At 44.1% G+C, this 14,960-nt stretch overlaps 1 protein-coding gene across 1 annotated transcript in view; it reads left to right on the forward strand.

The window, feature by feature from the left end:
- Positions 1 to 14,960, forward strand: part of CDH13 (cadherin 13) — a 1,057,449-nt gene that overhangs the window by 667,474 nt on the left and 375,015 nt on the right. The window contains exon 6 of the mRNA XM_024556040.4: positions 9,034 to 9,178. Within this exon, the coding sequence (XP_024411808.1) occupies positions 9,034 to 9,178 (145 nt within the window). The remainder of the gene's footprint in view (positions 1 to 9,033; positions 9,179 to 14,960) is intronic.

Here is a 14,960-nt window from a genome sequence, read left to right on the forward strand (position 1 = left end):
GTGGGTTTTCGTCACCTGCTCCCTGTTTCAAAGGCCAAGCCCCCGTCCTCCTGCACACGAGACTTGGGAGATCAGCACTGACAGTCTGGTGCCCAATGACCACAGCTCCCAAAGCAGAGCAAATAAATAGTTTACAGTCAGGTAGCACCTACCTGTCCCCACCTTTGGATGATGTATTTTTGCTTTAAAAACAGATTAGGGGTGATCATTATATGCTTTCCCCTCCACATTCACCATGGTCATTTGAGAGCGACATTTGTAAGGACAACTTTCTCTTTTTTCAGAATGTCTGCAGCGTCACAAAGGGGAGCACGTTAGAGCAGGCAGTGCTGTAATATCCCCAGCCTGTCCCTTGGGCAGGGTGTGGTAGGGTACACAGTGGCTCATAGTGCGTTTTAATATGTATTTTCATGTGTATTAGGAAAATCGTATAATAAGCTCATCATTGCCTAGTTAATGGATAATTTTGCCTCAGATGAGGCAACAGTGAAACATAGCAATCAATGTAAAACCTCTTAAGTAGATTACAAGTTAGTAAAGGGAATACAATAACAATGTAAGGAAAGACCAAGAAAAAGTATTTAGCAAATAAGAATGTTGTGGGGGGAAGCTTGATTCTGGAGTCAGGCCTGAGTTTGGATCCAGCCAGTCCACACTCTGGGCCCTTTTGACTGCAGACCCGGAACTTCAGTTTTGTAAGTTTTGTGCAGTGGGTATTTCTCCGGGTCGTTTTGAGCCCAATGTTACAGTGCATAAAAAGCCCAGACATGTACCGAACACAAAATAAATATTGTTCCCTTCTTTTAAAAAGCAAGTAATCAGTTAATGCGCTTAGGTATTGTTTACTACTGTGGTTCCTGTTTGTGAGTTAAAACTGCACAAGATGTCAACTGGCCTGTAGTCAGTGGAATCGGGACTGACTGTCAGCTCTGGTGGGCCAGGGAGGGCAAGAAAGGACAGATGGGCAAAGCTGAGGCCAAAACTTTGTACTCTGCTCTCTTAAAGAGGCATTACCTCTTCAGCAGAGGGCTGTGCGCAGCGAGGATTACATCAAGTGCCTGTTATGTGCCAGGCACTGGATGTCAGCCTTGGGGATTTGCTAATGGGCAAGAACATTCGCCATGCCTCTGCCTTCATGGGGCCAGATGGAGAGGCAAACACTAATTGAATTGTCACACAAATAAATAAGCGATCACATATTATTATGAAAAATGTTATAAAGCAAGATTCTGGTACCGTGGGAGTGTAAACCAAGGATGGTGTTGCTTGTGTGGAGGGGTGATGGAGGCTCTTCTGTGCCCGTGATAGGTGAACCGAGACCAGAAGGATAAATAGGGACTAAGGGAGGGGGAGCAGATAGGGCGCTCGTGCCTGCTGGGGTCAGGGCTGCCTGTGAAAGTCCCTGTGCTGGGAAGGAATGGGAAGAGTTGGAGGAACCAAAAAAGAGTTAGCATACCTGGGTAATAAGGAAGAAAGAGGATCCTGTGCCATGGAATGGGTTTGGAGAAGTGGCCTGGGGCCAGATTACAAAGACTTGTCAAAGGAAAAGAATGCTTTGTTTATCCTAAGACTGATGAGAAATGACTGGGAAGCGTCTACACATAAAAATTTGAAAAGATGCCCTGGAAGCCTGTTTCAGCCAGTGTTCTCCAGAGAAACAGAACCAATAAGAGAGAAACCGTGTGTATATAGTATAAAAATACATAGGGATATACAATATCAATATCAATGTACAAACCTATAAGGTGAATATATATAAATCAGTGCATTTATGTGAGGAGATTAATCATCAGGAAGCAACTCATGCGATTTTGGAGGCTGAGGAGTCCCAGGATCTGCATCGGAAAAGGCAGGCCCAGGAGGGCCGGTGGTGTAATCGGTCTGAGTCAGAAGGCCTGAGGGCCAGCGAGGCCCATGGTGTAGATTCTCGCCCAGTCTGAAAGCCAAGGGCAAGTGAAGACCGATGCCCCAGCTCACCCAGTCAGGCAGGAAGAAAAGGGAGCAAATGCCTCTTTCCTTTGCCTTTGGTTCTATTCAGGCTCTCAGTAGATTGGGAGATGTTCACCCAGCATTTGGAGGTGGATCTGTTTTACTGAGTGTCTGCTCATTTAAATGTTAATCTCATCTGGAAACCCCTCCCAGACGCACACCCTGGGGTCTGAGGTGTTTACCCTGGGCACACTGTGACGGGTCAAGTTGACACACCAGATGACACATCACCTCCCTTAGAGAATAGACCGTGGTGGTCAGCAGTGGTTGCAGGGATAACCATTAGGTGCCTGTTGCAGTGGCCCCGGTGAGAGGTGACAGGCCAATCTGAGGAGGTGATGAGGAAGCTGGAGAAGATGCTGTATGAGGGGGGACACAAAAAAACCCAGAACTATCTTCTGGAGGGTGGACCCCTTATAGTACAGGCTTCCCCCGCTAGGTGAGTGTTCTAGGAACCCATCTGCATCAGTGCACCAGCTGGCGTTGTTGTGAGAAGCTGTGTTCAGCTTCAGTGAAATTTTTTTGAAGATTCTCTCAACATGTTTGCACATTTCATGATGGGTGAATTACGAGCACACCTGCCCACACTGGGTGCTGAGTGTTCAGCAGTTTTTGATGAAAAGCAGCATGATCCCCATGTCCCACCCTCCCTATTCACCAGATCTCACCCTAGTGACTGTTTTATTTCCCTAATGAGAAAAAACCCTCAAAGGGGAATGTTTTGCTGATGGAAGAGGTGAAACAAAAAACAACAGAAACACTAAAAGGCATCAAAATTGACGAGTTCAAAAACTGTTTTGAGCAGTGGGAAAAATGTCTCAATAGGCGTATTGCATCAAATGGAGAGTATTTTGAAGGTGACTGAAGTTTACCATGTAAAAGTAAATACACAATTTTTTCACTAGGAAATTCCAGGGGTTTTGGGTCCCCCCCTCATATTTAAGAGAGATTCAGGATTACAGACAGCACTGGTTAACAGAGTGGATGGAGATGGGAGAGAAGCTTCGTCTGAGAAAGAGGATGTCTTCAGAGTTGCTGCTTTGTTCCCAGGGAGAAGGACCACCCTCTGGACAAAGTTCAGAGCAAAATTATAAACTTGCAACTGCATTGATCATACTTTCTAGTTGCTCGAACATCCTTGCCTCCAATAATTCCATTTAAGGATATTCTGATTAAATCACTTAAAATGTAAAATAGTTCCACCTTCTCTAGGAAAGGGGCAAGCTAGCCATTTAAAACTGGGCAGTAGGAGGCCTCTTGAGCTTCAGAACTCACTTTAGATCAGGCACCGTTACGTATCCTTTTTGTGTAGTCTGCACTGAGATCCTAGGAGGTCACCGCATAGGCTCCTGTTGACAACACAGAAACTAAGGTGCCCAGAGGTGTGTGCCTGGCTCAGAGCCTGGCTCCTCTACATCAGGAGGACTGACTGTTTTCTCCTGAATCCAGGTCCGGTGCTCACTCCACAACCCTTCAAAACCCTCTACTCAGGCTTTTGGGGTGTGACCCCCCTCAGCAGTTTTTCCCTCCCTCACTCCCACCAGACCAAAGGTCTCTCTCTCCCTCCCCCTTCCATGATGGGCTGAGCTTTCCAAAGCATGGGCAGGATACCAGTAACTCCAGAGTCTCTCAAAGTGCTGGCTTAAACTAGATTCCTAACAGGCTCCCTAAATGCCTCCTGGGCCCTCTAGTGAAAAAGCTCAGTTCATTTCCCCTCCCAGGGTACTACTGCATCTGAATGGGAGAGAAGACACTGCCCAGCTGGGTGCAGAAATCACACAGGCTGAGCAGGTCCTGCCCTCACCCTGGAGCTCCACCCCCCTGTGAGGTTCCCCTGCCTCCAGGACCTCTCCCTTTTCCTTCATTTTCTGCAGCTTTTCACTTGTCAATTAGTAAAGAGTTCCCTTCTCCTTCTCCCTATTTCTGTTTAGTAGCTTTACAGAAAGTGATTGACAAAATACACTTTAAGTGTCCACTATGCACAGTTGAAGATCAGAAGATTGGAAAAATTGATTTGTGTGTATGTTTTATGTCTGTGTGTATGTGATGTGTGTGTGGTGTATGTTTGTGTTTTTATGCTTATGTCATATGTATGTATGACTGTGTATTTGTGTGTAATGTGTGTTTATATGTGCATGTGTGTCTGTGTCTGTGAAAAGGCTTCTCCAGACTGATCCACAGAAGTCACCTACCCTGCCCGGCCCTCGTGTTTGGGGGCGACAAATGAGTCCACGTGTGCAGTGCATTCCTAGCAGGTGGTTCGATGCTGCCTTCTCTTTGAAATTAATTTTTATGCATCTGAACCTGGGAATGCCATTCCCAAGCTCAACAAGGCCGTTGGCCTTCTTCTCTAAACCCTGTGTCACAGGTCAGCTTCACACAAACAGTAATGTGCATTCAAATCCCCGAAAGATGGGATAAAACGCCAGGGCTGCCCGGGAGGTTCTGAGCAGGACCTGGCAGTCAGCGGAGGCCAGGGCTGCTGGTCCCAGGACTGCACTTTGAACAGCAAGGTCCTAGAACACGCAGCACAGAGGAGGGTCAAATGCATCGCTTTTTCAGGCTACTTGCCATGGAGTAAGTTACTAGGCACTACCTTGTCTGTGAAACTCAGGCAACTGTTTCTAGACACAATTTATTGAGCATGTTCTCTCTTTCTGGTTCCACAGTAGACCTTTTTATATGTCACCCCTCATTATTCCCAAGAAGATCAACCACTCACACTAAGTCCTCAAGTCCTAGAAGGTGGTATAGAAATAGTCAGTGAGAAGTGGGTGCTTTCCATTTCCTTTCAGAAATTACTCCATTTCTTTCTGCCAGTGGCCACCTGTTTGTTTTTCTCACAGTAGGTTTCTACGAATGGGCATCTCGCTTCAAACAAAGATCAGCAATGAGAATGCCTCCCTGTGAATGCATCCCAGTTTGTTTCATTTCTGGAGCCCCGGACACAGGCCCTAGAATAGATGTTGAGACTCAAGGGAAACAAACCTTGTTCCAGTTTTTTAGACTAAGGATGTGTGTATTTGGGGTATTTCAGTTAAGAAGAGGAAAGGAAGGTAAGAACATCATCAAACACATATGCTCTGATACTATGGGTCCCCTTTGAAAGTTAAAGGGCCCACTTCAGAAAGTTTGGCATTTATAACTGTGGATCTGACCTTCATATAAGAACAGTTATGAGAACTCACTGGAATGTCAGATTTCCTTAAGGACGTGATTGGGTAGTAAGGTCATATTTACTAGTAATTTCTTCATGCATGTTTAATTTTCATCCACGTTATTAATATGCCTTTTGAAAAATGCATGGGCTACTTAGTAAAGTACTGGCATTTCCTATTGTATATTATATTCAGTCTACTATGGTTTCCTTCATTAGGAACAAGCTTGATATCATTCCCTTCCTCATCTCTGCTTACCGAGAAATTCACAGAGAAAATGCCTTATTTTCTTACTTTGCCCAAATTGTTTTATGCAAAGAACGTTATGGCAGAATGAACTTTAGTCTACTCCACTGGAGTTGAGTGGAGCCCCAATTATGTGACTTCATCTTGTACCAAGACCATCCCTAATGTAATGCTAAGCTTGGAACCGTGACACTTGCTGCCTAAAACTCTTTTCCATGAGTTTTTGTATGGCTAGCTTCTTCTCCCCTCTACTTTGTTGTTATTCAGGCCTCAGTTGAAGAGTTCCTTCTGTGATAAGTGTGTTCTAGGCAGGGCCTGAGAGTTTGCAGACAGTCTTCCCAAACAAGCCACAGCTATTGTATCTAGAATAGGTACTTCCCCTGTGAACACACATTCACACGCTATCTCTCTCAATCACACTACAGTCCGAGCCTTGGCATCCAATAGAACTCTGCAGTGGTGAAAGATTCTGTGTCTGCATGGTCTGACATGGCAGCCACGACCTACACATGGCCGTTGAGCTCTTGACTGTGGCCAGTGCAACTGAAGAACTGGATTTTTCCTTTGATTTATCTTGATTTAACTTAAATTTAAGTAGCCATACGTGGCAAGTGGCTGCCATATTAGACCATGTAGCTTTAATATATCAATCTGTTTCATCCCTCCACATCCCTTATCTCTAATTAAAATTATCTTACTCACCTATTTTACATTGTTCATCATCTGTCTCCTCAGGCCAGAATGTCTTTTCTGTTAACAGATGGATAGCCGACACTCAGTACAGGGACAGTCATGTAGTAAGTCCTCAGTGAAATTTTGTTCAATTGACTCTAAAATTAATAAATGCCCCTTAAGAGCACTTTGTTGTTTTTAAACACTGTGCATCTAATGATATTGTTTTCCACTAAATAACCCAGGAGTCACTAGTAAACTCCGGGTACTGGTATAACATAAAATGCTATCAGGTTGCTTACTTACATCTTTCTTTTATGAGACTTAGCTCAACATTTTTCATTCATCCTAATCAATTATATATTCTTCATGTCTGTCTGTCTTTCCATTACGTTGAGACAGATCTGGAGTCTGCCCCTCTCAGTTCCAGTACATTTGTATATTTGGCAAATGTGAATTTTGTTCCTTTATCCTACTTGTGCCTTCTTATACTACCAAGTCTTGTAGAAAGTGGAGGTGTTGGAGGTTATCAAGAGGATGTGACTGCCCTTTGACCTATGAGCAGGACCCATACTGACAGAGGCTCCTCACCCCCTTTCCTATCCTTGATTGTATGTCCTGCCCATCATTCCCACAGTGTGAGCTGTTTTCAAGGACATGGCCTTGAGATAGTAAGGTATTATTGAGACTATCTGGATGGTATATGAGATTGAACCCAGTTAAGGCCTCTACATAAGCTTTTAAGATTCCGGTAGGTGTGCACAGTGATCTACTTGTCTTGCGATTGCCCAACACAAGCCGTGCATGTAAGGCCCCTTGCTTGTTAACCTTACCACCTACCAATCTGGAGCAGTGCCTCTCTCCTAGATGTCTCCATGCCCTCCACGTATGGGAGCCAGTTTGTGAACAAACAGGAAGCTTAAGATTCAGACCCAAGATACATGTTGTCTTTAGACAGGTTTTTTTGGTTAAGTTAAAGTCAAGTCTTTGGCTATTTGGGGAGGACAAAAGGCCAGACCTTCATTATTGCATGAAATTCCCCAATGTTTTGTTACAATTATTTTTTCTTTAGCAGTATTCTCATAGTAGTTTTAAATAGTAGCATGAAAGTATAAAAGTGAACTATATTTAAGACTCTCTTTTTATGCAGATGTTAAATGGCTCTGCCCTTTCAATGTCTTAATAATTAAGGTACACATGCATTATTTTGTCTGTCCCAGGAATCAACGCGCGCGCGCGTGTGTGTGTGTGTGTGTAAATTTGCTAGTGAAAAAATTAAATAATGTTGAAGAAAAAAATGAAGCACATATCTCTCTACCCAAATATACCTGTTTTTATTTTTGCCAACTAAGTTCAAATTCTGTCCATATGTATATATCACATAGATATGATGCACATGTTATTTTGTGTATTTTCACACAATATTCTAAGTAGATCAACAAGGTTTAATAATTATGTTATCTAATGGCTGTATTCTAGTACATTGTTATACATTCATTCAACTAGTCCTCGTTCACTGGACATTTAGTGGATGCCGCTGTTATTTCATTACTAGCGGGAAAAACCACAGTAAATACCTCATCTTCTCATGCATGCCGTGCAACCTAACTCAGAGGAAACCAGGAGTGGCATCCAAATGGAACAAAGCATATGAGTTCTTCATCACTTCTGTGGAATTTTGCCATGCTACTTTCCAAAAGGATGGTACCAATTTACAAGGCCATCACATGGGGTGCAACTGTGCAGATTTATAACCAAAGTGTTTTTTTTTTATTTTCCTAAATCGGCCTAGTTTTTACAATAATGTAGACAACAATAACAGTAGCAACAAAATCAGGAGCTAATACTCTTGAGATATATTATGTGACAGGCATAAAATGCTGTAGAAACATTGTTTTTATAGTGGTTAAAATACAATATCTGGAGGCTGATTTCATGGGGTCAAGTCTAGACTCTACCATATAATCTCTATTTGCTTTTATTCCCTCCTCACAAGAGGGCCACAGGATTACTGTGAGGATTACAGGAGCTAATATAGTAGAGAGCCTAGGTAAGCCCTGGGTAATCATTGATCATTATTCCTAATTATAAGTGTTTTTAATGTTGTGCTGGGATTCCAGCTGCCAAGGCCCTTTCCCAAGGATTCCAACTACAGAGACCCTTTTCTGGCTGAAATATGTGCCCACCTTGGCTGCAGGGACTGCCGCTGACCAGAGAGAAGATTTCCTGTCTCAGCCCAGTTCAGTCAGGCTGGGCTTGGCTGCGAAAGCAAGAGCAGAAGGTTACTGTGATTCACTGGAAACGTCATGACATAATTCCCTGTTTCCAAGACAATAAAGCTGGTGTTTTTATGCTCTTTTTTTTTGTATGCTGGAGCTCGGAAGGTAGTTCCTTCTGTATTGGGAGTGTTTCATGGAATTAGGAAATTCCCCTGGCGATTATACGGGCCTGGTGGGCAGGAACCCTGATGTCTCATTCAGGACCCAGCACGTGCCTCCCTCGCTCCAGGAAGGCTCTCTGCACAGGTCTACCTACCCACATTTCCCCAAACGTCACCATGAATACTCAGTTATTTCTTAATGAACTCTGCTTATCACTGCTTAGTCAATTATTTTTATTAGCATAACATTCCTTTTAAGCATAATGACGTTGGAAAAACAGAAACAATATAAGCACATTTAGCTATGACTGTTTGTGAGTGGGGTTTTTTTTTTTGGAGTTTCTTTGCAGATTTGATAAATTAATTGTAAATTTCCCGAGGGGGACCTAACTCGAATTGATCTTTGTCTTTTATTCTCTAATGTTTAGTTTCTATTCTAGTCCCAGTGACTATCCATTGAGACCAAAGTTTGAATATTGCCAAAGGCTCATTAAATTGCTGATATAACCTACTTTCTCCAGAGAACCTGATTTCAATTTTCATAATGAATTAATACCTCTTTCTCCTCCAATCTCTTTGCTGCTATAGCTATTTGTGGAGACCACTGATGTCAACGGCAGGACTCTTGAGGGGCCAGTCCCTCTGGAAGTCATTGTAATTGATCAGAATGACAACAGACCAATCTTTCGAGAAGGCCCCTATGTTGGCCATGTCATGGAAGGATCACCTACAGGTATGTTAAGCTGGCTTATCATTAACATAATGGCTTGGGAAGTGGCATTCTCTGGTCTTTGGGGATTCTAGAGGCTGTTCTATCGCCGCTTCAACTTGTTGTTGGTATGCATCAACACTGACATGTTATTTCCCAGGATAGAAGCAAGAGCTGGAAAGATGCAACTCAGAACATGACTGGGGTGTTGCAAACTCTAAAAACATCTCCCCTTGTCTCTGAAGTGACCCTTCAAGGATGACTGACGTCTAAGTCTCCCACGCATGACTGCTGTTGGGCACCCTGTAAATACCCAGCTCACCCTTATGAGGGCCCAAGGCTGCACTTTGTGACACAGTGGAGCTGTGGAGAAAATTAAAGTCCCCACTGCAAGCTCCTCCATTATTTCCTTTCATAACTGCATTTTAATCAGAGCCACTTTGGAAAAATGGGTAGGACTCCCCCCCCTGCTTTCTTTAGATGGGCATGGTGAAACCTTTGTCTTCAGTCAAAGGGCCAAAGGCAAGACATTTATTTCTCTCCCTGGAAGTACTTGTACCTACGGTTATGGAAATGACTCAAAGTTACTACAGAGCTCCTTTTATCTTTTTCCCACAGTTAACCTTTCTGTCCGGGAAAGTTTTACAATTTAAAGCTCCCCTTTCTGGCCCAATAGATACTAATTAAAGCATTCTCTGGCCAGCAGCAGAAATCAGTCCTAAGTACAATGCTTGAGAAAGTGGAAAGAAAAGAGAAAAATTGCTATTATAAGCCTGGACTTTGATTTTAAGCTTTAAAATGCATTTGGGTGAAAAAGTGCCATGTTAAGTGTATCGCCATGGCTGTGTCTAATGAAGCCAAAACAAGTAGTGAAAGAGTCATTCGGCAGGCCAGACGGGAGGTGGGAGCTTGAGAACCATTTTGAATGGTTATCCACCCCCTCTTGGCTGAATTGATGGGATGTATCAATAACATGTAGATACATGAGGTGCTGGAAGTGTTGTCATGGGAACCTGCCTAGACTACCAGGTGAATAATTGTATGTAAGGTGCCTAAAACCTCCCTTCAACTTCAAGGAGCTGGGTCTCTGTGTATTTCATCGGATACCCAAGAGCAGACTTGAACACCATTCTGTTAAAAGGAGAGGGATTTCCTCTGTGTGCTAGAGGGCAGAGGCGTGAAAACAGCTCTGGAGAGATGGAGAGTGGGCAGGTGAAGGTGGGTCAGATCACTTCAGGGCAGAACGTCCCTGTGGCACCTCTCAGTAGGCTGCTTTTGATAGACAGATGGCTTCTGGTGAGGGACACCCTGGAATTTGGGTTTGATGTTTACAGGAATCTTAAACAAGCTGATGTTCAGAACAAGTTAGGAGAACTGTTAGGGAAAGCTATTAAAGGGGCTGGAGTTTGAGCAGAGCTGAAAAATGATTCTCTGTTTCCATCTGTGGTACCCGGGCTTTGTAGATGAGTGACTAGAATTCAGGATGGGCTGGAAAGTGTTCTAAATGTAAATGACAACACTGACATTGAAGGCAGTCATGAGCACGCGCCCGTCTTTGTGTACCATACGTGTGTACGATTAGACGATGTTCGATTTTCCTCCCCCTGTGCCCTTTCTTAAAGTTTCAGAAAGAATTTCAAATTTTAGTGGTTTATATACATGTCATATTTTCAAGGAAAATGAAACCCTATATGTATGTTGAATTTCTTAAAGCACAGAGCAATTTAGTTTGGGTGGATACATCTACAGTAGAGCACAAACCATCTCAAATCTCTGTTTGTAACTGGAAATATCCTATAAAAATACATAAAGCCTTGGATGTCGGTATGGAGTAGCTTCTTCTCATTAGGTGGATTTTGGCCTGAATCATGGTTTTCTTTTTCACCACTCTCTGGGTTTGACTATAAAGCAGGAATTGGAATGGAGTCAGTCAAATTTTGGATTCAAATGTGGAAATGTTGTGAAAGACTTTTAGAGGGAAAATCACTTAGATCAGGGGTCCCCACCCTCCAGACCATGGACTGGGACTGGTCCAGGCCTGTTAGGAACCGGGCCATACAGCAGGAGGTGAGCTTGAGTGTAATGCTCTTGAATCATCCCGAAACCATCCCCCACCCCGTCCACGGAAAAATTGTCCTCCACAAAAACCAGCCCCTGGTTCCAAAAAGATGGGGGACCGTTGACTTAGATTACTTAGCACACCCCATAGGAGAGCTCAATATGAGGACAGCGTGTCCCTTTCTAATCCCCACCCCCCACTGTAAGCATTTATAACAACAGTTGCAGAATCCTGTGTTGTGGACATTGCTCTGGGTCCACTTTACAAAAGAAAATGCTGACCCTGGACAGAGTTCAGTGACTTTGCCCAGTTGACACATAATCAGGGCTCAACCTATATCATCTACCTTCAAATCACGTGCTCCTTCCCTGTCCCCAAATCCTCCTGGTGAAAATAGCCATCAAACCATGGCAGCATTTCATGGGCAGTTACTGTGTTCTAAGACCTTTGCATGCACTGTGTCATCTCCTCCTCTATAGCATGTCCTACCCTGAGAGGTGGGTGCCACTCTCCCATCATACATATACGCAAACTGAGTCTCAAAGAGGCCCAGGAACTTTCCCCAAATCACAAGCTATAGATGAGCCAAGATCTAGGTTCATGTCTCTAGCTCCAAGACATAGGCTCTTTCCCATGACCACATTGGAGTCGTCCACCTTCTCTCCCATTCTTCACGTTGGACTCTTTGCAGGCCCAGCTGGGGGAAAATCAGATGAACTGATTTAGCTCCTGACAGAAATTGACCAGCTCTCTGCACAATTATGCAGGGTCATTGAATCACTTTTAATATGCGTGCTCAGTCTTTGGGGTTAAACAGCATTAAACATGGGGTCCTTGTCCTCCTTTACATCACGCTCTTCTGAGTCCACAGGGCCAGGGCCGTGACCCGTGCAGCCTCCCAGAGCCCCGTGCTCACATTACTAAGTTCTGCTGTCACCATCTTAAAATCCTTAACAATTGTTGAACAAGGAGTGCTGCATTTTCATTTTGCACCGAGCCCTGTAATGTTGGAGCCAGTCCTGTGCCTAGCGCTGTGGCCTTGAGCTGGGTTTGATGCACCACTCACCTACTTAACAAGGTGAGACCTCTGGAAAGTTACAGAACCTTCTAGAAGCCTCAATTGCCTTGTCTATAGATGAAGAGGGTATATAACGGCACCTACCCTTGAGAACTATATGCAAGGATTAAATGAGAGAGTGTGCTCTACTCAGTGTTCAGAACATAATAAATGTTCGAGAAATGCCAATGTATTGTTAATGCTGCAATTATTATTCTGGCAGCAGACCCCTAGGAAGGTAAGGCAAAGGGACATGCAGCTTGTGTGAAGGAACATTCATCTCCCAACAAACCAAGCATCATTTTCATGTTCCAGCGTACCCCGGTGCCATCAGCACCAATCCATCACGGAGGAAGGTCACCTGTATTTATCTGTCTGTGCAGACGGGAGACCATTTCCTGCTGCTCAGCACTAAACTCTAGGATAGTGTTTTGGGGAATCATTACACTGGATGAAGGGAGACCAATAGACAATAATGGCCTTTGAACTTTGTGCATTATAAACCGTTCTTTTGGTGGAGTCACAGGCATTGATTTGTGGGAACTAAGCCCAGGCCCTAGCTGCTCCATGGGGCCAGCCAGAGGTCTGTTTGAATCTTGTGTTTTCTGACATGAGGTTTCCAGACCTCGTGGGTTAGGGGACAGAGGGATGAGAAACCTGAAGTTCCTGGAGGGCACACATGCCAGGGCCCCACAGTGCTGGCTGGCATCCACTTCCCAGTTTTTCCACTGAGAGTCCTGTGGACACCTTTGAGGAGGGCTAGCCATGAGGGATGAGGTGCAGGCTTCCTCCAGAAGCAGACCCTGGTCTGAGGGTTGAGGACATGTGGTTTACCTGAGAGGTTCAGGGTGCCCAGGTGAGGAGTGCTGCAAGAAAGGGAAGCCAGCCGATTCAAGATGCCATATCAGGCCAGCCACCATGGTGGGCAAATATGAGCTGGATCCCTTGATGTAACAAGCAGTGTGGCTTTTCAGTCCATGAACTATCCCGTTTTCCTTCATTGGTATTGTTGGACTTTTACATTGTAGTTTCTTCCATTCTCAACCATCCCGGCCAATCCCATGCGCTTCTGTAATATTGGACATGCAGCTATTTTGAGGAGTTTGGGTTTTTTTGTTTGTTTGTTTGGTTGTTTGGTTGGTTGTTTTATTAAGCAGATATATTTATTTTAAAAATAAAGCAATTTAGCTTTTTGCAAGCTTCTTTTAAGTAAAAAAGTGCAATCACCCTCAAGTCTCACCATCCAGAGAAAACCATCATTGCCATCCCTGTGAGCAAGGCTGCAGAGCTCCCCGTGAGTGGCTTTCACTCACAGCATGCACAGGCACCATGGTACAGAAATGGAGCTCGACATCCTTTCCCGTGACTCACCCTCTTCACTCTGCAGGTCTGATGGACATTTTGTAAGTCAGTAAATAATATCAAGCTACACTGTTGCTTTAAACAGCTAGCATCTGGATCTGCCATCATCTAACTAGCCAATTTCTTATTGAGTTACGTTGCTCTTACTTTTCCGTACTTATAATCAATTCTATAGTGGAGAACACATCTCCTCCTACTTGTGTGACAATTTCTTTAGGATAAATACAATGCAAGAGGGGTTGATGGGGTACGGGATATGCTTATTACACTTTGATGTATTTGAAGATGATGCGTCTCATCATTGGATTATATTTGTATCTTGGCAAAGCTCATGCATGAAGATGCAATAGTCTTTCTTTTCACATCTCAACATACTGGTAGACATTTTTGTTTATTTTTTCTGGATTCTATCTAATGTCTCCAAGTTTTTATGATCATTTCACTCACTGTATCTGTAGGTTGAAGACTGCCTTGTTCTCGAATCCTCCCAGGGTATCGTGATCAAGCAACAGGGCTGACATTGTTGACCCTGAGCTAGTGTTGGAGTCTTAGCTAAGGGGTATCGCCCAGGGACAGATGCCGCTAACATGATGCTGTGTCATTCAGAGTGGGTTAGGCACCCTGGAATTATGAGGTTGACCATAAAACAAAATTTATGAAAAAGTTGTATAATCCAATCAGAGACACAATCTCAAAGGGAAAATTCCAGAAATAAAATATATCAAAAGTGTTGAGTTATCTGAACTTTGCCCAAGAAATGGAATCTCCACCAAGTTGCTCTTAACCATGTCCGGGGTTCCCCAGGTGATGTGTTATAGGGTCTCCAATCCAAGCCAAGCAAAACCTTATCATAGCCAATAGGCTTCTCCCTCCTTCATATCCCAGCCCCTCTCTGGTGCACACCATTGCATATTCCTAGTATACCCACTGCTGTGTCCCCTGGAGCCTTCAAGATACCATAGGGCTTAGTGAGGCAGGAAGAATGCCTGGACCCCTTCCTTCAGTTCAAAGGATACCCAACCAGTCTCACCGTTACTGCAGTTAACTTTGAAAACAGCTCTTCTCACTTTTATGCATAGCCCTCCCTCCACCTAAATTCACACACGAGTCCATGGGTTTGAGACCCATGCAGGAGAATGACACCGCACTGTTTCTTCACTCACTCTCCTCTCCAGTCGTGAAGTCTGTGTTCCTGGCCAGCCTGTGTGTCTGCTTCCTTCTGCCAGATGTCCATGCTCGTACTCATTCACATCAGGTCTCCGCATTTGAAGCCCTGCCTGTAACTGGGGGACCTGGGAATTCATGGCTCCTGTGCTCCTGGAGGTGAC

This window comes from Desmodus rotundus, chromosome 12 (assembly GCF_022682495.2).
Source record: "Desmodus rotundus isolate HL8 chromosome 12, HLdesRot8A.1, whole genome shotgun sequence".
Taxonomy (NCBI): Eukaryota; Metazoa; Chordata; class Mammalia; order Chiroptera; family Phyllostomidae; genus Desmodus; species Desmodus rotundus.